The sequence below is a fragment of the Coregonus lavaretus genome (genome assembly GCF_964263955.1).
Source record: "Coregonus lavaretus genome assembly, chromosome: 28".
In the NCBI taxonomy this organism is placed as follows: domain Eukaryota; kingdom Metazoa; phylum Chordata; class Actinopteri; order Salmoniformes; family Salmonidae; genus Coregonus; species Coregonus lavaretus.
Window position 1 is genome coordinate 10364344 of NC_140015.1, and position 24256 is coordinate 10388599.

Here is a 24256-nt window from a genome sequence, read left to right on the forward strand (position 1 = left end):
ACGGCTCGTCGATGGTGGTCTGGTTTACACCGTCCGCCGCCTGCTTCGGTCCAGACGGAGGGGTAGGGGTCTCCAGTACCTCATTGACTGGGAGGGCTATGGACCTGAGGAGAGGACCTGGGTGCCAGCTAGTCGGATTGTGGATAGGACTCTCATCACCGCTTTCCACCAACGGCATCCTGATCAACCTGCAATCCGTAGGGGCCGCCCCAGAGGGGTCCCTAACCGTCCGGCCCGCTCGGCTTCCTGTCCTGTGCCTGATCCTGTCTCGGGACCTGTCCCATCTCCCGACCACGGCCCTCCGGATTCCTCCGAGGATGAGGACGTTCACTCGGACCGTTCGGAGGAGTTCTAGCCCTCCTCCGGCTCCCCTCCTCCCGCCCGGCGTGGTGTTGCTCTTGGGACTTCTGGGGCCGTCCCTTGGGGGGGGGGTTCTGTCATGGGCCTCTCACTCCACCGGGTTACCACCTTAATTTTCTTCCACTCTGCTCACCACTCTCTCTACTCAGCCTAACTAGCTCCACCTGTCCCTGCTCTGCTCTGCTCTAATTACTCTGCCAGCTGCGCTGCATTACCCACTACCTCTCCCAGTATTTAAGGCCCTGTCTTTCAGCTCTCCGGTGTCAGATCGTCTGCAAAGCTCACACCCGGAACCTGTTTGCTCGCGCTTCTGGCTCACCCTGGTTTTGTGACCCCGGACCTGCCTGTTTTTTGGATACTCTTCTGCCTCAGGAGATCCAGACCTGCTTCTGCCATTACGACTCCTGACTACTCTTCTATCCCGGTAACTCTGACCAGCCTTCTGCCTTGCTACTACATATTTTGGATTTCCCTTGAACTGTACTGCTGCCTGGTTTCATTCCGCCCTGTTGTGTCTGTGTCTCCCCCCCCCCAGGACTTCTGGACCACCCACCACCGGCTTCATAGGACGCATCGCTGCCACTGGGGGGGGCACAGACCCAGCGCATTGGACGGGATCCCTGTTACCCCTGGAGCCTTCATTCACTCCCTACTTCCCTTTTCCCTTAAGTTTAATAAACTTTCTGGTGTGACGCAATTGTGGTCCTCTGGTCGTCTGTCTGAACCGTGACAATTTCAACATAGGTGGTAAAAACAAAGTGTTAGGAAAATATCTGTTGAGTATCTAACCTCTGGGGACCCATCCTCATTTCATTTGAACACAGCAGCACACCCATGCATTGTCTATCTGTTTGTTAGATTACTGGTGCAGCTAGCTATACCTAAGTGACTGATCACAGTGAAACAGCTGGTTATCTCCTTGTGGGCCACTTATGTTGCATATAAGTTTTGCTTCCTCATTTTATAGGTGTGCTTAATCTAGTCCAGGGTTATTCAACTCTTACCCTACAAGGTCCAGATCCTGCTGGTTTTCTGTTCTACCTGATAATGAATTACACCCACCTGGTGTCCCATATCTAAATCAGTCCCCCCTTTTGCCCTCAGAACAGCCTCAATTTGTCGAGGCATGGACTTTACAGGCTGTCGACAGCGTTCCACAGGGATGCTGTCCCATGTTGACTCCAATTCTTCCCACAGTTGTGTCAAATTGGCTGGATGTCCTTTGGGTGGTGGACCATTTTTGATACACACGGGAAATGGTTGAGTGTGAAAAACCCAGCAGAGTTCACACAAACCGGTGCGCCTGGCACCTATTATCATACCCCATTCAAAGGAACTTACATGTCTCAATTGTCTCAAGGCTTAAAAATCCTCCTTTAACCTGTCTCCTCCCCTTCATCTACACTGATTGAAGTGGATTTAAGTGATCATAGCTTTCACCTGGATTCACCCAGTCAGTCTATGTCATGGATGTTTTGTACACTCAGTGTAGATCAAATGACCTGGACATCACTGATCATGTGAAATGGACAGACAGACAGAATTGGACTAACAGGGATTAACATTATAGCATATTTACATTTACATCATTTAGCAGACGCTCTTATCCAGAGCGACTTACAAATTGGTGCATTCAACTTATAGCCAGTGGGACAACCACCTTTTATTATAATTTTTTTATTTTTTATTTTATGGTGGGTAGGGGAAGAAGGATTACTTTATACTATTCCAGGTATTCCTTAAAGAGGTAGGGTTTCAAGTGTCTCCGGAAGGTGACATATCTATGTAGGGGATTGAGCCAACTTCTACAGCTACAATACACTCCTTTGTGCTGGGCTGATTTGCACCGAGTGCCAAGGTTGAACCTACCCACCGTTTTGAAGACGTCCTCTGGGACATGTCTGAAAAGGGCCTGGAGTATGTTTGAAACAATAACAACCTCTCCAGAGGAAACTAGAGGAGAGCTACTACATTAGCAAGGGGGTTGAATTTGGAGCTGTGGCAATATAATGTACGGGAAAGTTGCTGCAAAGCAAAATTGGAGTAAATTAATAAACACTGTTTTTATTTGACTGTTTTTATAGAGGGCCTCAAAGAAAAGTATAGGCTCACTAAATCACTGACCCCTGCGCTACGCTCATACGATTGTACGTGCGTTTTCTGTCCGCAAGGTGGCAGTGTCTGACTTGAGAGGGGTAGCGGAGAGGGCTGCATGGGGACCAACCATCCCGAGTTTCATTAGGCTACCGTAGCCTAATCAAGTGGTTGTTTTCTGTAATTATCCTATCCGGTGTCTACTCGTAGACAGGCCTACCTCTCCTCAATGAATACTGTTTTTGAATGACATATTTGTTATTTATTTTAATTGTTTAAAAAATCTGATGATACATTACATTGAATAACCCCTCTCCTCTCTCTCTCTCTCACACATACACACACACACACACACACACACACACACACACACACACACACAGTCTCTCACTAGCTCTCAGTATGGGCATGTCTTTTCAGGAGACTGTATAGTCTACTTGGAGCGCACTCTCACTTGAATCGAAAGCAGAGGGACAGCGAGCGAACGACCATCACCTCCTAATTGCACACCAATCCATCATATATTTTTTGTGGAAAATGTTCAACTAAAGCCGGTGAGAGTAGGTTAAAAGCTTTTGTAAAGTGTGCACTGTTTTGGAGAGGATACCCAGATCCTTGCGCAGCGCGTTATTGGCCATGGAGTCCTTTACGCACTGCAGATAACAAGTCTTTGTGAAATTAAGAAAACAAAGTAATGGATCAAATCTGCAAGTGATTTTTACACGCTCTGGTAAAGTTATGGCCGCGCTACGGAGGAAATTTGGGGAGGACTATCAGGTTGTGAATACAAACCGTGACACCACCGCTTTTTCAGCACCTGTCAAAAAGAAACGCCAGCGGTTCGTGGAGAAAAACGGCCGTTGCAACGTGCAGCACGGGAACCTCGGCGGGGAGACCAGCCGATATATCTCTGACCTCTTCACCACCTTGGTGGACCTCAAGTGGCGATGGAACTTGCTTATCTTTGTTCTGACCTATACAGTAGCGTGGCTGGTCATGGCTTCTATGTGGTGGATCATCGCCTACATCAGAGGGGACATAAACCATGGCCACGACTCGTCCTACACCCCCTGCGTTGCCAACGTTTACAACTTCCCCTCCGCTTTCCTATTCTTCATAGAGACCGAGGCCACCATCGGCTACGGCTACCGCTACATCACGGAGAAATGTCCGGAGGGCATCATTCTCTTCTTGTTCCAGTCGCTGCTGGGGTCCATCGTGGACGCCTTTCTGATCGGCTGCATGTTCATTAAAATGTCCCAGCCCAAGAAGCGCGCAGAGACGCTTATGTTTAGCCAGGACTCAGTGATCTCGCAGCGCGACGGAAAACTGTGCCTCATGTTCCGTGTGGGCAACCTGCGAAACAGCCATATGGTGTCCGCGCAGATCAGGTGCAAACTCATAAAGGTAAGGTAAACAAGCACAAGCTGTGCTCTGCGACACCGGGGTATTTAGGCAACTGATCATAACATGACCCACAGTGATAATTATCTACTAAAAGCCTTTAGAAGTAAGGGGGAATTAAACTCTCGAGCATAAAATGCCAAGATGTTGTGTGCTAATGTCATATTTTATGTGCGTAACTAATTATCATGTATTATATTCACATTCGTTATTTCACATAGCCTATACAGTATGTACTTCTCCATCGCCCCGTCTGCATTTTGGGTCCTAAAATGCTGTGGAAAACAATCAAATCAACCTGAAAGTGGCAAACAGACAGCACAAGAAAATGTAATAAAGGTAATCAAATTGAATACAATAAACCTATAGGAGTCTATCTGCACAATGATAGCAGTTGCATATCAGAGATATTAATTCATCTTCTTTTTCTAAGCTTAATTATAAGCAGGTCTTAGTCCACAGTGTGTGCCTTGTTAAACAAAAAAGTCTTAAAATTGTATTACCATAATCCTTAGTAGTGAGTTTGTATTTTGGCTGAGATAGAGGGTAGCTGGGAGGAGCAGAGAGGGGTTTAGAGAGAGAAAGACAGAAGGGCTGAGAGAGAGATACCTAGTCAGTTGTACAACTGAATGCATTCAACTGAAATGTGTCTTCCACATTTAATCCAACCCCTCTGAATCAGAGAGGTGCGGGGGGCTGCCTTAATCAACATCCACATCATTGGTGCCCAGGTAACAGTGGGTTAACTGCCTTGCGCAGGGGCAGAACAACAGATTTTTACCTTGTCAGCTTGGGGATTCGATCCAGAAACCTTTCAGTTATTGGCCCAAAGCTCCTACCCGCCAGGCTACCAGCCACAGTCACCCTTCAGCCAGTGACATTTAGAATAGCAGGTGGTTTAACTGCGGGACATGGTAATGTATCAGTGAGCTGCTCTGACAGAGAGCTGGGCTCTCGGTTTGAGGTTTGACAGTTAAAACTCCAGCCATGAAACACACATAATCAAATCATCATCAGCCATGGAGCAGTAGACATGCTGCTCACCCCGATCAAGCATGATGTCAAGTCAGAAGTGGCCCTGGACTTAAGACCTTGCAGTAAAGGAATACATCATATTTATAGTGCATGTGAATACATCTCTCATCTTCACTCTCATGTTGTAAGGTCTGGTTTACATCACAATGTGATGTTTGAATAGGACTTTGTAGAGACACTCCAATATGAAACCAAAGAGAGGCAAAAACATTGGTTTCTGGGAACACACACACACAAAACACAGTGAGGCACTTTGAGCTTGTTTATGTATGTGTTCCCCCACTGCGAACACATCAGCACAGCACATTGAGCAGAGCATGGGTCAAATTAATAGCACAAACATCCGGTGTGGCTGGGAGAGAGAGAGAGGCAGGGAGAACCATCACTCTACAGTCACAGCCAGGCAGTCCCCAAAGCGAACAGCCTCCTAGGCACACAGTCAGATCAGCCACAATAGATAGCCCCAAGCAGGGTGTTTCTCTGGGATAAACCCCATCCTCTCTCTCAGCCTCCCAGGCAGACCATTTACAGCAGCTGGAGGGGTGCACCACACCTTTGACAGGGTGCACATTGCTCCAAATGGCTGGTCATTTACTGGAGGGCTAGTCTGTTGATTGATTTAGCCTGTGCAATAATTGAATAGGGCTCAAGCACAGACCCAGGCGTCTTCACAGTATAAAGCTCCCCTACAGTGGGTGTATTTTCAGAGGAAAAAGGACGGGAGAGAAAGGAAGTATCCACTGGGCACAGACGTCCATTCAACGTCTGTGCCCAGTGGAATGACGTGGAAACAACTTTGATTCAACCAGTGTGTGCCCAGTGTGTGCCCAGTGGGTAGGCTATGAGAGGAACACACAGAGATTGCGTCATGAAATACGTGAAGCGCAGGCAGGCACTTTGAGCACAAGTAGTCTCTGACTACAAAGGAAAAATGAAAGAATAAACACCATCCCCATCCTCCTCTCCTGCTCTCTCTTTCTGTCTTTGAGGTACAATCCATGCAGCCCACACTGTATTGTTGCTCTGTTCTCAGGATTCACAGCACAGCCCTTTCACTTCAAAGACCCTTTAGCCAGCACAAAAATATTTCAAGTGTTTGTCATAAATGTACAAATAAGCCTCCTAGTTTTGGGAAAACATATCTGATAACAAATTACTCAGAAATGAATAATATTGAAACAGTTGTAAAAGTTAACATGTATTATAGTCACGAAAAATGCTAAATGTATTCACAGGAATCATGCTATTTTGTAAGTAAATTAATTTGTCTATTTTGTCAGTGCAGTACTAGTAGAGAGATGATGGTGGCGCTGTTGAATCGTGCCCCTCTTCCACCTGTTCCCCCAATCCCCACTGCTACTCACAAATCTGTACAGGTTTTTAAATAGTCCTCTCCACCTTCCATTTAGGTATTGACTTGCCATATGTTCATAAATATAGACCGTAACATGACCTGGCATATTGAATAAGGTGCTAGAACCACATAACACCAATCAGACAAATAGAGCACATATCGGTTGGAGAAAAGCAAAGTCCTGATGAACTCCTGTATTCATTCTTCAGTTAAGTCCTATCATTCATACATACATACATACATACTGTATGACTGTGCAGAATGTGTGTACACAGGTGTGTGTGTGTGTGTGTGTGTGTGTGTGTGTGTGTGTGTGTGTGTGTGTGGCAGTGACAGCTGCTTATTCAGAGGCTCATAAAAGACAGAGGAGTGGATGGGCAGGCAGCATTGGCATGACTCATGTTTGGGTTTATAGCATGTTGTAGTTGAGGCATCTGCTCCTTGTGCCCACGTCTGTCAGTCACAGTCCACATCTCATTCCAGCCAGGACCGCTCACTTCAATCAAACCCACCAATCACACAGCCAACCACAGAATATAATAATAATATAATATGCCATTTAGCAGACGCTTTTATCCAAAGTGACTTACAGTCATGCGTGCATACATATATATATATTTTTGTGTATGGGTGGTCCCGGGGATCAAACCCACTAACTTGGCGTTACAAGCGCCATGCTCTACCAGCTGAGCCACAGAGGACCACAGACCCCACATCCAAAAAGCAGCGGGGCCAATTCTGCAGGCAGTAACCGTGAAAATAGGCCTATGCAAATATTTATTTTATAAGACTTTTGCTGGATGATTTGACTGGCACTGTGAGCTGGCTGAGCCAAGCGACAGTCCAGTCCTTATCGAATGCGGGCCTGATTGCTGGTAGCTAGGCTGCTTGTTTGTTGTTTGGGGGCAAGTGTTGTGTTGGCTAGCGTGGTGTAGCCTCGCGTAATGCAGCGCTGCTGAAGTGGCTGATCACTAGAGGGGAGCAGGCAGCAGAAGGGCCCAGCTCCATCTCACAGGGCACAGAAACGGACCAATCAGAACTGTCACAGCCGACAGCCGTCCAAACCCAGAGCTGGTGCTGGCAGGGCCAGGCAGACTCAGTAAGCCTCTGCTTGCATCCTGCTGGAACGCTCCTCGCTCTCACACCAAAATATGAGAGAGGCACAGCTGAATGGAGAAGGAGAAGACAAAAGGCTTTAATAGAAAATACAGAGAGAGAGAGAGAGAGAGAGAGAGAGAGAGAGAGAGAGAGAGAGAGAGAGTGTGTGACAGGTATACATATGTAGGATCTTAATTTGTAGTGTATTTGAGGTTTAAAAAGGCATTTGTAATTTCCACAGACATTTCAGACTTGATTTTCCCTTACAGAGAAATTATCAACCCCTACAAAAATGTCCATTAATAATAATCCACATAATAATCCACATTTCTTGTTGCTGCAGGATAATTTTCCTGTTGTAGCAAACTGGCTCAAGGTGGGAGATGTGGTGTAGACTAGCCAGGCAGGCAGCTGCTATAACTAATTGATTTCCATTCCTCCTTTCTAATAAGAGAAGAGATGCAATTCTAAATGTGGGCTGTGGACAGCTGTGAAAGCTACATAGGGCTTAAGGTTGGCCTTGCAGACATTGATCCTCAGAGCCTGAGACGTCTGATGTGTTGATGCTCTCTACTTGTGAGCTTCTTCAGGGTTGCTGGGGCTCTGAAAAGTATATATTTATGTGGGTACACACGCACACACACACACACACACACACACACACACACACACACACACACACACACACACACACACACACACACACACACACACACATACAGATGCACACAGACACAGACACAGACACAGACACAGACACAGACACAGACACAGACACAGACACAGACACAGACACAGACACAGACACAGACACAGACACAGACCACTGCATCATCCGATCCAAGGCAGTGGAAGGGTTGTTATCTGAGGCAATAAAGGAAGCTATGCGTGAGGTGTGTGGCGGAGTGTGTGTTATTTCTTATATCACTGCCAGAGATCCCGTGACCCGTGAGTGATATAGAAGTGGAATGTGGAAAGCGGAACGGTGTGTCGGTGGAGATACCCTGGAGACAAAAATAAAGCAAGAGCATTTGACTGTAAACCATTATGTTACTCAACAAATGTAGGTTTTATAGTACAGTGTGCTCACAGAGCCACATTAGACTCTTCTTCCTGGTGCTCCAATGTGAATCCCTCTCAGGTTTTTAGGGAACTAGTGGGTGGGTCCTGGCAGCACTGTTACATTAAGCCCTATTTTGGCCATGGCAGTTGTGACCGGAGTCCTTTTCAACCGCTCCTGTCACAGTCCATGAGCATCACACTGCACATTAAAACACGGTTCAAGACAAGAGACAGAGAGAGCTAGCTAGCCTCCAGTTTAGCATTATAGAACAGCCTATTTGCATTTCAGAGTGGATTATATTATTCCCAAGAAAACAGCGATTTCCATTTTCCCTGCATCTCCTCCTTGTGTGAAGCGCTTCCAACCAGCCTCTTTAATTTCCTCAGCAGCCAGTGAACCAGGGACCACTCCAGTCACCTAATCAACACATGCACCGTCGCCTGCCTGCCGCTCGGCCTGCCCCTGATTGATGAGGGCTTTGGAGAGGCCCAGGCATGGAGTGTGGAGATGACTCGGATAACCAGGCCTCTTTAGGCCCAATCAATTTCATTTAGCGCCTGTCCTCAGCCATGAGTCACTCACTGCAGAGATAAGACTCAGAAGACATGGCTCCAAATAGGAAAATTCACTGCGTGGACAAAAAAGGACTGAAAGGCTTTTATTTTTATTTTTAATAAATGGGTGGTTGTTTAGAGTAGTTACTGGAAAAACACACACACACACACACGTTTGTTTTACTATCCTTTGGGGGACCAAACAATTGATTCCCCTTCAAAATCCTATTTACCCTAACGCTTACCCTTAACCTAACACTAACCTTAACCCCTTAACCTAATCCTAACTCCTAGCCATAATGCTAAACCTAACCTCTAACCCTAACCCTAATTGTAACCCTAAACCTAACCACTACGCCTAAAATTGCCTTTTTCCTTGTGGGGACCGGCGAAATGTCCCACTTGTCCGAATTTTCCTTGTTTTACTATCCTTGTGAGGACTTCTGGTCCCCACAAGGATAGTAAAATCAAAAACAGACACACACACACACACACAAAAACAGACACACAAACACACACACACACACAGACACACACAGGTTAGCGTTTTTCATCATGAATCTTGTTCTGGAGGCTAGCTGCCACAACCACAAAGTCATAAAATCTGATTTTAAACCTAACCTTAACCCTAACCTTAACCACATTGCTTACCCTTATTCCTAACCCCAACCTTAAATTAACCCCAACCTTAAATTAATTTTTACAATATAGCCTTTTTGACTTTGCAGCTGGCCTATCTAAGGGGAAATAGCTCAGTTCTGCCTCCAGGACAAGACACAAGACAATAAACATCAACCTGCCAGACATGCACACATCCCAGCTAGCACATTTGGTTCCTTGGAAGTTGTGGGAACGTACATTTTTGGTTTCCCATTGGTTCTGGGAATAAAGCCATATGTTTCCTGACCGGTAAAACTGAACGTTTTTTTATGTTCTGAGAATGGTAGTGAAAATGTTGCCATTTCTGGGAACGTAAATGTTTGGGTTGCAGGGAGGTTCTGAGAATGTATTACTATGGTTCCCTGATGTTTTATAGCGTTGTGCATTACATAAAGAATCTCAAAGCGCTTAATAACGCTCTGAGAATGGAAATTCTAGGTTATTTGGAGCTTTTTGAATAACTTCCTTAAAACTTTCACTGAATGTTTCAATAAGACTGCTAGCTTATTTTTGGTTAACTATTTTAAACTCCAAGCACAGATGTAAATTAATTTCCTTAGGCATTAATCATGCAAACACATATTTTTTATTGTGGCACGGCATCAGTGAGATTCAAACCTATAATCTTCTCTTCTCAATCCATGGAATTAGTCCACTGCACCACCAGAATGGAGCTAGCATGGCATGTTTTTTACGCATACAAAGCTGTTCATTTTAGTCTATTCAAACAGACCACATTTCAAAGGAAACAAGCACTCATTAAGATCAGGTGTGGCCAATTAGAAACACATCGGTGTCCCGTATACGGGACGGTTGAGCTAACGTGCGCTAATGTGATTAGCATGACTGTTGTAAGTAATAGCAAACTTTCCAGGACATAGACATGTCTTATATGGGCAGAAAGCTTAAAATCTTATTAATCTAACTGCACTGTCCCATTTACAGTAGCTATTACAGTGAAAAAAATACCATGCTATTGTTTGAGGAAAGTGCAGAACAACAAAATGTATCACGGCAACTGGTTTGACACATTCACCTCTGAAGGTAAATAATGTACTTATATTCAGTAATCTTGCTCTGATTTGTCATCCTGAGGGCCCCAGAGATAAAATGTAGCATAGTTTTGTTTGATAAAATCCATTTTTATATGCAATTGTAGGAACTGGGTTCTACAGCTTGAACCCTTGCTGTCTCTGGCTCCACACCCACCCCGCCCGGCCATCTTGATGTGTGAAAGTTAGTGTTTAAGCTAATGATCCATCATGTATGACATTCCTGGGAGTGTGTAAACTTACATTTTGTATTACCATATCATTTTTGTATGTTCTCTATAGTTATGTACTTGAAAATGTTTTTTTTCTTTTTCTTTCTCTTGCATTTCAAAGATGATGGAACAAAACAATGAATAGAAAACGCATATTTTTTGGTTTGTATGATCTTTTACCAGATCTAATGTGTTATATTCTCCTACATTAATTTCACATTTTCACAAACTTCAAAGTGTTTCCTTTCAAATGGTATCAAGAATATGCATATCCTTGCTTCAGGTCCTGAGCTACAGATTTGGGTCATTTTAGGCGAAAATTGAAAAAAAGGGTCCGATCCTTAAGAGTTTAACAAGGTAGAGGATAAGAGAGAGTTTTGTTGATGCTGAGAATGGAATGTATATGTTTTTAAATAACATTCTTAGAACGTTCTCTGAATGTTACTAAAGCTTTCTTGTGGTTTTTATGGAACGTTTTCTTAACGTTCTTGGGACAATTTGAGAACATGACTTTAAATAGAACCACGAGGAAACCTGTAGGAAACATTATACTGAAGTACTGAAATTCCCACAGAAGAACGTTGTTTCTTAACGTTCTCTGAACTATTTGAGAACATTCCCAATGTCAAACCAGTTGAAGAACGTTGCTATAACATTGCCAAAATTGAAATGAAATGTAACCATGTTTGAACTTTTAGGAAATGTTCTATTAAAGTAATGAAAAATCAAGAAAATTATGTTTTTTGGTCAAGTTCCTTAAATGTGCTGAGAATGTTCCAAGCCAAACAACTATCGTGCACCATTCCCAGAAAGTTGTGGGAATGTATTTTTTTACATTGTAGAATAATAGTGAAGACATGAAATAACACATATGAAATCATGTAGTAACCAAAAGAGTGTTAAACAAATCAAAATATATTTTCTATTTGAGATTCTTCAAATAGCCATACACTGTAGGATAACCACGCCCTCACCAAGCTCTAAGAAATGTTATGTATCATACCAGCAGTTTGGTGCTGCCTTCTTCTCAAAAGCATCTAGAATTGATAAGTTAAAATTGCCTGTCTGTCTGGTTATGTCAGTGGGAAGGTTAGCATGTTTGTTTGAACAGACAGAGATGTAGAGAGAAAGACTGTGCACCAACAGCTATCTCTGATTCTTCCGCTTTAAAAAGAGAGTGGAGGAGAGTGCCACAGGCACAGGAAGATTTGCTTGTGAGCGTTTGCGATACAGTCATCCGTCTTTTTAATCTTAACTGACACAGACAGCAAGTAAAAAGCTGTATTTGGGCTAACCCACACACAGAAGAACAAAGGCCAACACATTGATTCCTTCTTGATGAATTAATAAAACAAAAATATTTTGTTGTTTCTCTGTAATACTACAGATGTAGGATCTTAATTTGATTACTCTTTGTTGCTGAGAATGTTCCTGCACAGCAGGAAATGCACATTTGTAGTGTGTTTCAGTTTTAAAAAGGCTTCTAAAGTTTGTAATTTCCACTTTGAAATTTCAGACTTGATTTGCCCTAACAAAAAACAAATCAACCCCTACTAAAATGGTCATTAATTATAATCCACATAATAATTCACATTTCCTGTTGCTCAGGAATATATTCCTGCTGTAGCAAACTGGTTCAAATGAAGATCCTACATCCGTAGCCACCTAGCAATTTTATGAAGTTGGAAATTCATAGACAGTGAATTCAAATTCACTGTGTTTATGAATTCATAGACATTTTCCACTGTGAAATTCATAGATAGAGCTATACATGCACCGGGCTGAAAACACCTGACAGTAGACATGAACAATAGTCCCTCTAAACACAGAGAGATGAGTTTATCATAACACAAACCCCACCGTGCCACTCATTCAGTGTGGTGATATTTCCTGGCATCCCAGAGGATGTTTACTGATGCATCATTCCCTATTTGGCACCTCAGAGGACTAGACCACAGGCCAATGTCATGTGGAGGTCAGTATCAGACCAGGCTTGACATTTTAGTAGACAGTCTTATCCAGAGCGACTTACGGGAGCGATTAGGGTTAAGTGCCTTGCTAAAGGACACATCAACAGATTTGTAATCTAATCGGCTCTGGGTTTCAAACCAGCGACCTCTTGGTTACTGGTCCAACACCCTTAACCGCTAGGCTACCTTTATGCACAGGATTGAGAAGCCTCCTGATTGTGCCAGAAACAGGAAATCATTGGAACACATTTAACCTTGAGGGCAATTCGTTTTTCCTGGCCATGTGAACTGACTAGGAACAATTCTGGGTCCTATAGATGAGCTCTTTGAGAGGGAGATCTGTTTGTAGGAAGGATGTAGATTTGTAGGCTTGAGCCTAATTTATGTGTTCTCTGTCACCCGGAGCTGCATGGTCCAGGAACAAAAGGACAACGCCCAAGGACTAGTCAGCCCATCCCACTCTAAGGGGCCAAAATGTATCTCTCTGTTACAGTATCCAGAAGATAGATTCCAGACATGGATACTATAGTATTATTCTATCTAAAACTTGCTCACTGAGGATAACTCTGATGCCATCTATATGGATGTATGATCTACAGTCGAAGTCAGAAGTTTACATACAATTAGGTTAGAGTCATTAACACTCGTTTTTCAACCACTCTACAAATTTCTTTTTAACAAACTATACTTTTGGCAAGTCAGTTAGGACATCTACTTTGTGCATGACACAAGTAATTTTTCCAACAATTGTTTACAGACCGATTATTTCACTGTATCACAATTCCAGTGGTCAGAAGTTTACATACACTTGACTGATATCATAATATGCCATTTAGCAGACGCTTTTATCCAAAGCGAATTACAGACATGTGTGCATACATTTTTACATATGGGTGGTCCCGGGGATCGAACCCACTACCCTGGCATTACAAGCGCCACGCTCTACCAATTGAGCTACAGAGGACCACATGGCTTTGGAAGCTTCTAATAGGCTAATTGACATCATTTGAGTCAATTGGAGGTGTACCTGTGGATGTATTTCAAGGCCTACCTTCAAGTGCCTCTTGTTTGACATCATGGGAAAATCAAAATAAATCAGCCAAGACCTCAGAAAAATAATTGTAGACCTCCACAAGTCTGGTTCATCCTTGGGAGCAATTTCCAAACACCTGAAGGTACCACGTTCATCTGTACAAACAACAGTACGCAAGTATAAACACCATGGGACTACGCAGCCGTCACACCGCTCAGGAAGGAGACGCATTCTGTCTCCTAGAGATGAACGTACTTTGGACTTACAAATTGGCGCCTTCACCTTATAGCCAGGGGGATAACCACTTTACAATATGTTATTTTTTTTTGTTATTTTTTTTTTGGGGGGGTGGGGTAAGGGGGGGTAGAAGGATGACTTTATCCTATCCCAGGTATTCCTTAAAGATGTGGGGTTTCAAGTGTCTCCGGAAGGTGGTGAGTGACTCCGCTGTCTTGGCGTCGTGAGGGAGCTTGTTCCACCATTGGGGTGCCAGAGCAGCGAACAGTTTTGACTGGGCTGAGCGGGAACTGTGCTTCTGCAGAGGTAGGGGGGCCAGCAGGCCAGAGGTGGATGAACGCAATGCCCTCATTTGGGTGTAGGGACTGATCAGAGCCTGAAGGTACGGAGGTGCCGTTCCCCTCACAGCTCCGTAGGCAAGCACCATGGTCTTGTAGCAGATGCGAGCTTCAACTGGAAGCCAGTGGAGTGTGCGGAGGAGCGGGGTGACGTGAGAGAACTTGGGAAGGTTGAACACCAGACGGGCTGCGGCATTCTGGATGAGTTGTAGGGGTTTAATGGCACAGGCAGGGAGCCCAGCCAACAGCGAGTTGCAGTAATCCAGACGGGAGATGACAAGTGCCTGGATTAGGACCTGTGCCGCTTCCTGTGTAAGGCAGGGTCGTACTCTCCGAATGTTGTAGAGCATGAACCTACAGGATCGGGTCACTGCCTTGATGTTAGCGGAGAACGACAGGGTGTTGTCCAGGGTCATGCCAAGGCTCTTCACACTCTGGGAGGAGGACACAACAGAGTTGTCAACCGTGATGGCGAGATCATGGAACGGGCAGTCCTTCCCCGGGAGGAAGAGCAGCTCCGTCTTGCCGAGGTTCAGCTTGAGGTTTTGATCCGTCATCCACACTGATATGTCTGCCAGACATGCAGAGATGCGATTCGCCACCTGGTTATCAGAAGGGGGAAAGGAGAAGATTAGTTGTGTGTCGTCTGCGTAGCAATGATAGGAGAGGCCAGGAGGTCTCCTGAGTGGTGCAGTGGTCTAAGGCACTGCATCGCAGTGCTAACTGTGCCACTAGAGATCCTGGTTCGAACCCAGGCTCTGTCGCAGCCGGCCGTGACCGGGAGACTCATGGGCGGCGCACAATTGGCCCAGCGTCGTCCAGGGTAGGGGAGGGAATGGCCGGCAGGGATGTAGCTCAGTTGATAGAGCATGGCATTTGCAACGCCAGGGTTGTGGGTTCGATTCCCATGGGGGGCCAGTAAAAAACTAAAAACTAAAAAAAAACATTGGTATTCACTAACTGTAAGTCGCTCTGGATAAGAGCGTCTGCTAAATGACTAAAATGTAATGTAAATGTGAGGATATGACAGAGCCAAGTGACTTGGTGTATAGCGAGAATAGGAGAGGGCCTAGAACTGAGCCCTGGGGGACAACAGTGGTGAGAGCACGTGGTGCGGAGACAGATTCTCGCCACGCCACTTGGTAGGAGCGACCGGTCAGGTAGGACGCAATCCAAGAGTGAGCCGCGCCGGAGATGCCCAACTCGGAGAGGGTGGAGAGGAGGATCTGGTGGTTCACAGTATCAAAGGCAGCAGACAGGTCTAGAAGGACAAGAGCAGAGGAGAGAGAGTTAGCTTTAGCAGTGCGGAGAGCCTCCGTGACACAGAGAAGAGCAGTCTCAGTTGAATGACCAGTCTTAAAACCTGACTGGTTTGGATCAAGAAGGTCATTCTGAGAGAGATAGCAAGAGAGTTGGCTAAAGACGGCAAGGTCAAGAGTTTTGGAGAGAAAAGAAAGAAGGGATACTGGTCTGTAGTTGTTGACATCAGAGGGATCGAGTGTTGGTTTTTTGAGAAGGGGTGCAACTCTCGCTGTCTTGAAGACGGAAGGGACATAGCCAGCGGTCAAGGATGAGTTGATGAGCGAGATGAGGTAAGGGAGAAGGTCACCGGAGATGGTCTGGAGAAGAGAGGAGGGGATAGGGTCAAGCGGGCAGGTTGTTGGGCGGCCGGCCGTCACAAGTCGCAAGATTTTATCTGGAGAGAGAGAGGGGAGAAAGAAGTCAAAGCATAGGGTAGGGCAGTGTGAGCAGGACCAGCAGTGTCATTTGACTTAACAAACGAAGATCGGATGTCGTCAACCTTCTTTTCAAAATGGTTGACGAAGTCATCCACAGAGAGCAGAAACAGATGAAGAAAATGTAGAGAGGAGGGAATGAAAAGATGCCAGGTCCACAGGGAGTCTAGTTTTCCTCCATTTCCGCTCGGCTGCCCGGAGCCCTGTTCTGTGAGCTCGCAATGAGTCATCAAGCCACGGAGCAGGAGGGGAGGACCGAGCCGGCCGGGAGGATAGGGGACATAGAGAGTCAAAGGATGCAGAAAGGGAGGAGAGGAGGGTTGAGAAGGCAGAATCAAGAGATTGGAGGGAGAAGGATTGAGAGTAGCGGGAGATGTAGAGATGATAGGATGGAAGAGGAGAGAGAGCGAAGGTTGCGATGGCACATTACCATCTGAGTAGGGGCAGAGTGAGTAGTGTTGGAGGAGAGCGAGAGAGAAAAGGATACAAAGTAGTGGTCGGAGACATGGAGGGGAGTTGCAGTGAGATTAGTAGAAGAACAGCATCTAGTAAAGATGAGGTCAAGCGTATTGCCTGCCTTGTGAGTAGGGGGGGACGGTGAGAGGGTGAGGTCAAAAGAGGAGAGGAGTGGAAAGAAGGAGGCAGAGAGAAATGAGTCAAAGGTAGACGTAGGGAGGTTGAAGTCACCCAGAACTGTGAGGGGTGAGCCATCCTCAGGAAAGGAACATATCAAGGCGTCAAGCTCATTGATGAACTCTCCAAGAAACCTGGAGGGCGATAAATTACAAGGATGTTAAGCTTGAATGGGCTAGTGACTGTGACAGCATGGAATTCAAATGAGGAGATAGACAGATGGGTCAGGGGAAAAAGAGAGAATGTCCACTTGGGAGAGATGAGGATTCCTGTGCCACCACCCCGCTGACCAGATGCTCTCGGGGTATACGAGAACACATTGTCAGATGAGGAGAGAGCAGTAGGAGTAGCAGTGTTTACAGTGGTAATCCATGTTTCCGTCAGCGCCAAGAAGTCGAGGGACTGGAGGGTAGCATAGGCTGAGATGAACTATGCCTTGTTGGCAGCAGAACGGCAGTTCCAGAGGCTGCCTGAGACCTGGAACTCCAGGTGGGTGGTGCGTGCAGGGACCACCAGGTTAGAGAGGCAGCAGCCACGCGGTGTGAGGCGTTTGTATAGCCTGTGCGTAGAGGAGAGAACAGGGATAGACAGAGGCATAGTTGACAGGCTACAGAAAATGGCTACAATAATGCAAAGGAGATCGGAATGAAATGAACTAAACATCTGGGAAAGGAGAGCGCGGGGCCTCCCTCACTTACGTTTCACTGAAGCACCCAATTATAACTCTCCCAACTTCCACCTCAGAAACTATAATTGTTGTAAACTACAGCGGTTCAATGTTTTCTAGGAATAGACTAACTTAGTTTATTCAGCTAGCTAACTTGGTAGAGTATTCTTCCGTGAAAATCATCCAGGGCACCTAGTCATATGACGCCACAGCCAACTAGAATGCCGGACTCCAACAACACGGTTTAGCACCAATACTCGGCCACAACAAACCACCAGTGTGTCAACACGCCAAGCAGATCATTCGTGTCCGTGTCTAACGTTGTGGGTTAGTCCCGACAGCTTGAGCGAGTCCGTCGTCAACTTATTCAGCCAGTTAGTTAGCTAGAATAGTTAGCATACTAGCTAGCCATTGCTTTCAGACAACGAATAAACCCCTCCTCCCACGGCACGAACACACAGAGAGAGCCAAGCTAACGTTAACTAGTCACCCATGTCCCGAATTCCCTTGAATGACTCTGGCTACCAGTATGTAAAAACAAAACACAAATGTAGGTTATAACTTACCCCTAGCAGCTACTGTTAGCTAGCCAAGTGCAAAGCTAGCCACTGAATTGACTCAGCCAGTTCGCGTCTGTTCGCTAGGTCGTTTCAGCTATTGTTTAGTTAGCTATCCAGGTAGCAACAAGCTAGCTACATTTCAAGCACAGTAGCCACTTACTACGTAACGTTAACGCTTCAGACAACGAGGTTAAGAAAACAGCTGAATGGTAGGCATTATTGTATGAAATTATTGTAGGCAGCTAGCTGGCGTAATTACAGGTACTCTCAGGCGTGAAACAACTATCCACAGTTGCTAATAGTTACCAATAGCTACCCGCTAGCTAGTCCAGGTAGTGGGTTAGCTAGCTTCGTGCTTCACCGGGCTCAGCCGAATACAATACTAACCTACAATAATTACATACAACAACAACCCACGATAACTACCTACAATACCTAACTACAATCTAAATACATAGTTTAAGCTTTACTCGACAAAGCCCAAACTATGTATATAAGCCATATAAGCCAAGCTTACCTCCCGCCAGAGAGAGACACAACCTCACCCGACGACGACACAATCTTATATCGACATAACCTGAAAGGCCGCTCAGCAAGGAAGAAGCCACTGCTCCAAAACCGCCATTAAAAAAGCCAGACTACGGTTTGCAACTGCACATGGGTACAAAGATCTTACTTTTTGGAGAAATGTCCTCTGGTCTGATGAAACAAAAATAGAACTGTTTGGCCATAATGACCATCGTTATGTTTGGAGGAAAAAGGGGTTGGCTTGCAAGCCGAAGAACACCATCCCAACCGTGAAGCACGGGGGTGGCAGCATCATGCTGTGGGGGTGCTTTGCTGCAGGAGGGACTGGTGCATTTCACAAAATAGATGGCAACATGAGGAAGGCAAATTATGTGAATATATTGAAGCAACAACTCAAGACATCAGTCAGGAAATTAAAGCTTGGTCGCAAATGGGTCTTCCAAATGGACAATGACCCCAAGCATACTTCCAAAGTTGTGGCAAAATGGCTTAAGGACAACAAAGTCAAGGTATTGGAGTGGCCATCACAAAGCCCTGACCACAATCCTATAGAAAATTTGTTGGCAGAACTGAAAAAGTGTGTGCGAGCAAGGAGGTCTACAAACCTGACTCAGTTACACCAGCTCTGTCAGGAGGAATGGGCCAAAATTCACCCAACGTATTGTGGGAAGCTTGTGGAAGGCCATGCTACCAAATACTAATTGAGTGTATGTAAACTTCTGACCCACTGGGAATGTGATGAAAGAAATAAAAGCTGAAATAAATAATTCTCTCTACTATTATTCTGACATTTCACATTCTTAAAATAAAGTGGTGATCGTAACTGACCTAAAACAGGGAATTTTTACTAGGATTAAATGTCAGGAATTGTGGAAAAACTGAGTTTAAATGTATTTGGCTAAGGTGTATGTAAACTTCCGACTTCAACTGTATGTGGATTCTTTTATCTGTACAGGGTGAACTCTGAATTACTCTATTATGCAAAGGGAAGTTTTTGTCTTCTCATGAATTCAGTCTTATTTACATTGGTGTCATCCCCCACACAAGCTCGTAGATGCTGTGACACCCTGTGGAGATTGGGCCTTGGTGGTCAGATTACACGGTAAACTTGGTATTGTTTGATTGGTTGGTGCCAGTTGGTTTTGGGTTGAAAGGTTACACCTTCAGATGGAATTAAAAGCCTTTGTTCTCTCTCTTATCCTGTATCCAGTCCATGGAGGAAGGTTGTATGTTCTCTCTCTTATCCTGTATCCAGTCCATGGAGGAAGGTTGTATGTTCTCTCTCTTATCCTGTATCCAGTCCATGGAGGAAGGTTGTATGTTCTCTCTCTTATCCTGTATCCAGTCCATGGAGGAAGGTTGTATGATCAATTCTCATTTCCTAGGCTTCTAGGCCTCTGGCCTAATGGGCATCTCTTTGTTCATGCTTTGTCTTCTAAGTTAACCTTAGGATCTATATGCCTAAGGAACGTTTGTTGTGGTGCCATATTCTTTCAATTTTTTAATAATGGATTTAATGGTGCTCCATGGGATGTTCAAAGTTTCAGATATTTTTTTATAACCCAACCCCGATCTGTAGTTCTCCACAACTTTGTCCCTGACCTGTTTGGAGAGCTCCTTGGTCTTCATGGTGCTGCTTGCTTGGTGGTGCCCCTTGCTTAGTGGTGTTGCAGATTCTGGAGCCTTTCAGAACAGGTGTATATATACTGAGATCATGTGACAGATCATGTGACACTTAGATTGAATACAGGTGGACTTTATTTAACTAATTATATGACTTCTGAAGGTAATTGGTTGCACCAGATCTTATTTAGGGGCTTCATAGCAAAGGGGTGAATACATATACTACTATGCTACCCTCCAGTCCCTCGACTTCTTGGCGCTGACGGAAACATGGATTACCACTGAAAACACTGCTACTCCTACTGCTCTCTCCTCGTCTGACCATACCCCGAGAGCATCTGGTCAGCGGAGTGGTGGCACAGGAATCCTCATCTCTCCCAAGTGGACATTCTCTCTTTTTCCCCTGGCCCATCTGTCTATCTCCTCATTTGAATTCCATGCTGTCACAGTCATTAGCCCATTCAAGCTTAACATCCTTGTAATTTATCGCCCTCCAGGTTCCCTTGGAGAGTTCATCAATGAGCTTGACGCCTTGATAAGTTCCTTTCCTGAGGATGGCTCACCCCTCACAGTTCTGGGTGACATCAACCTCCCTACGTCTACCTTTGACTCATTTCTCTCTGCCTCCTTCTTTCCACTCCTCTCCTCTTTTGACCTCACCCTCTCACCGTCCCCCCCTACTCACAAGGCAGGCAATACGCTTGACCTCATCTTTACTAGATGCTGTTCTTCTACTAATCTCACTGCAACTCCCCTCCATGTCTCCGACCACTACCTTGTATCCTTTTCTCTCTCGCTCTCCTCCAACACTACTCACTCTGCCCCTACTCAGATGGTAATGCGCCGTTGCAACCTTCGCTCTCTCTCTCCCGCTACTCTCTCCTCTTCCATCCTATCATCTCTTCCCTCTGCTCAATCCTTCTCCCTCCAATCTCCTGATTCTGCCTCCTCAACCCTCCTCTCCTCCCTTTCTGCATCCTTTGACTCTCTATGTCCCCTATCCTCCCGGCCGGCTTGGTCCTCCTGCTCCGTGGCTTGACGACTCATTGCGAGCTCACAGAACAGGGCTCCGGGCAGCCGAGCGGAAATTGAGGAAAACTAGACTCCCTGCGGACCTGGCATCTTTTCACTCCCTCCTCTCTACATTTTCTTCATCTGTTTCTGCTGCTAAAGCCACTTTATACCACTCTAAATTCCAAGCATCTGCCTCTAACCCTAGGAAGCTCTTCGCCACCTTCTCCTCCCTGCTGAATCCTCCTCCCCCTCCCCCCACTCCTCCCTCTCTGTGGATGACTTCGTCAACCATTTTGAAAAGAAGGTTGACGACATCCGATCCTCGTTTGTTAAGTCAAATGACACTGCTGGTCCTGCTCACACTGCCCTACCCTATGCTTTGACTTCTTTCTCCCCTCTTTCTCCAGATGAAATCTTGCGACTTGTGACGGCCGGCTGCCCAACAACCTGCCCGCTTGACCCTATCCCCTCCTCTCTTCTCCAGACCATCTCCGGTGACCTTCTCCCTTACCTCACCTTGCTCATCAACTCATCCTTGACCGCTGGCTATGTCCCTTCCGTCTTCAAGAGAGCGAGAATTGCACCCCTTCTCAAAAAACCAACACTCGATCCCTCTGATGTCAACAACTACAGACGAGTATCCCTTCTTTCTTTTCTCTCCAAAAATCTTGAGCGTGCCGTCTTTAGCCAACTCTCTTGCTATCTCTCTCAGAATGACCTTCTTGATCCAAACCAGTCAGGTTTCAAGACTGGTCATTCAACTGAGACTGCTCTTCTCTGTGTCACGGAGGCTCTCCGCATTGCTAAAGCTAACTCTCTCTCCTCTGCTCTTGTCCTTCTAGACCTGTCTGCTGCCTTTGATACTGTGAACCATCAGATCCTCCTCTCCACCCTCTCTGAGTTGGGCATCTCCGGAGCGGCTCACTCTTGGATTGCGTCCTACCTGACCGGTTGCTCCTACCAAGTGGCGTGGCGAGAATCTGTCTCCGCACCATGTGCTCTCACCAGTGGTGTCCCCCAGGGCTCAGTTCTAGGCCCTCTCCTATTCTCGCTATACACCAAGTCACTTGGCTCTGTCATATCCTCACATGGCCTCTCCTATCATTGCTACGCAGACGACACACAACTAATCTTCTCCTTTCCCTCTTCTGATAACCAGGTGGCGAATCGCATCTCTGCATGTCTGGCAGACATATCAGTGTGGATGACGGATCACCACCTCAAGCTGAACCTCGGCAAGACGGACTGCCCGTTCCATGATCTCGCCATCACAGTTGACAACTCCGTTGTGTCCTCCTCCCAGAGTGCGAAGTGCCTTGGCGTGACCCTGGACAACACCCTGTCGTTCTCCGCTAACATCAAGGCGGTGACCCGATCCTGTAGGTTCATGCTCTACAACATTTGGAGAGTACGACCCTGCCTTACACAGGAAGCAGCACAGGTCCTAATCCAGGCACTTGTCATCTCCCGTCTGGATTACTGCAACTCGCTGTTGGCTGGGCTCCCTGCCTGTGCCATTAAACCCCTACAACTCATCCAGAATGCCGCAGCCCGTCTGGTGTTCAACCTTCCCAAGTTCTCTCATGTCACCCCGCTCCTCCGCACACTCCACTGGCTTCCAGATGAAGCTCGCATCTGCTACAAGACCATGGTGCTTGCCTACGGAGCTGTGAGGGGAACGGCACCTCCGTACCTTCAGGCTCTGATCAGTCCCTACACCCAAACGAGGGCATTGCGTTCATCCACCTCTGGCCTGCTGGCCCCCCTACCTCTGCGGAAGCACAGTTCCCGCTCAGCCCAGTCAAAACTGTTCGCTGCTCTGGCACCCCAATGGTGGAACAAGGTCCCTCACGACGCCAAGACAGCGGAGTCACTCACCACCTTCCGGAGACATTTGAAACCCCACCTCTTTAAGGAATACCTGGGATAGGATAAAGTAATCCTTCTACCCCCCCTTATCCCACCCCACCCCAAAAAACATAAAAAAAAAAAAAAAACATATTGTAAAGTGGTTATCCCACTGGCTATAAGGTGAATGCACCAATTTGTAAGTCGCTCTGGATAAGTGCGTCTGCTAAATGACGTAAATGTAAATGTAAATATGCACGCACCCCTTTTCCGTTATTTATTTTTTAGCATTTTATGAAACAAGTTATTTTTTTCATTTCACTTCACCAATTTGGACTATTTTGTGTATGTCCATTACATGAAATCTAAATAAAAATCCATTTAAATTACAGGTTGTAATTCAACAAAATAGGAAAAACGCCAAGGGGGATGAATACTTTTGCAAGGCACTGTATATACTGAACAAAAATATAAACGCAACATGCAACAATTTCAAAGATTTTACTGAGTTACAGTTCATAGAAGGAAATCAGACAATTTAGATAATTTCATTAGGCCCTAATCTATGGATTTCACATGAATGGCAGGATGGGCCTGGGAGGGCATAGGCCCACCCACTGGGGAGCCAGGCCCTGCCAATCGGAATAAGTTTTTCCCAACAAAATGGATTTATTACAGACAGAAATACTCCTCAGCACCCCTCCTCCCCTTCCTCAGACGATCCCGCAGGTGAAGAAGCCGGATGTGGACGTCCTGGGTTGTCGTGGTTACCCGTGGCCTGCGGTTGTGAGGCCGGTTGGATGTACTGCTAAATTCTCTAAAACGATGTTGGAGGTGGCTTATGGTAGAGAAATTAGCATAAAATATCTGACAACAGCTCTGTTGGACATTCCTGCAGTCAGCATGCCAATTGCACGCTCCCTCAAAACTTGAGACATCTGTGGCATTGTGTTGTGTGACAAAACTACACATTTTAGAGTGGCATTTTATTGTCCACAGCACAAGGTTCACCTGTGTAATGATCATGCTGTTTAATCAGCTTCTTCATATGCCACACCTGTCAGGTGGATAGATTATCTTGGCAAAGGAGAAATGCTCACTAACAGGGCTGTAAACAAATGTGTGCGCAAAATTTGAGAGAAATACGCTTCTTGTGCATATGGAACATTTCTGGGATCTTTTA

At 45.7% G+C, this 24256-nt stretch overlaps 1 protein-coding gene across 1 annotated transcript in view; it reads left to right on the forward strand.

Annotated features, from left to right (window-relative positions):
- Positions 1 to 3192: 3192 nt before the first annotated feature.
- kcnj19a (potassium inwardly rectifying channel subfamily J member 19a) overlaps positions 3193 to 24256 on the forward strand; it is a gene marked incomplete at both ends in the record, with an annotated part of 33195 nt that continues 12131 nt past the window's right edge. The window contains one exon of the mRNA XM_084145970.1: positions 3193 to 3861. Within this exon, the coding sequence (XP_084002096.1) occupies positions 3193 to 3861 (669 nt within the window). The remainder of the gene's footprint in view (positions 3862 to 24256) is intronic.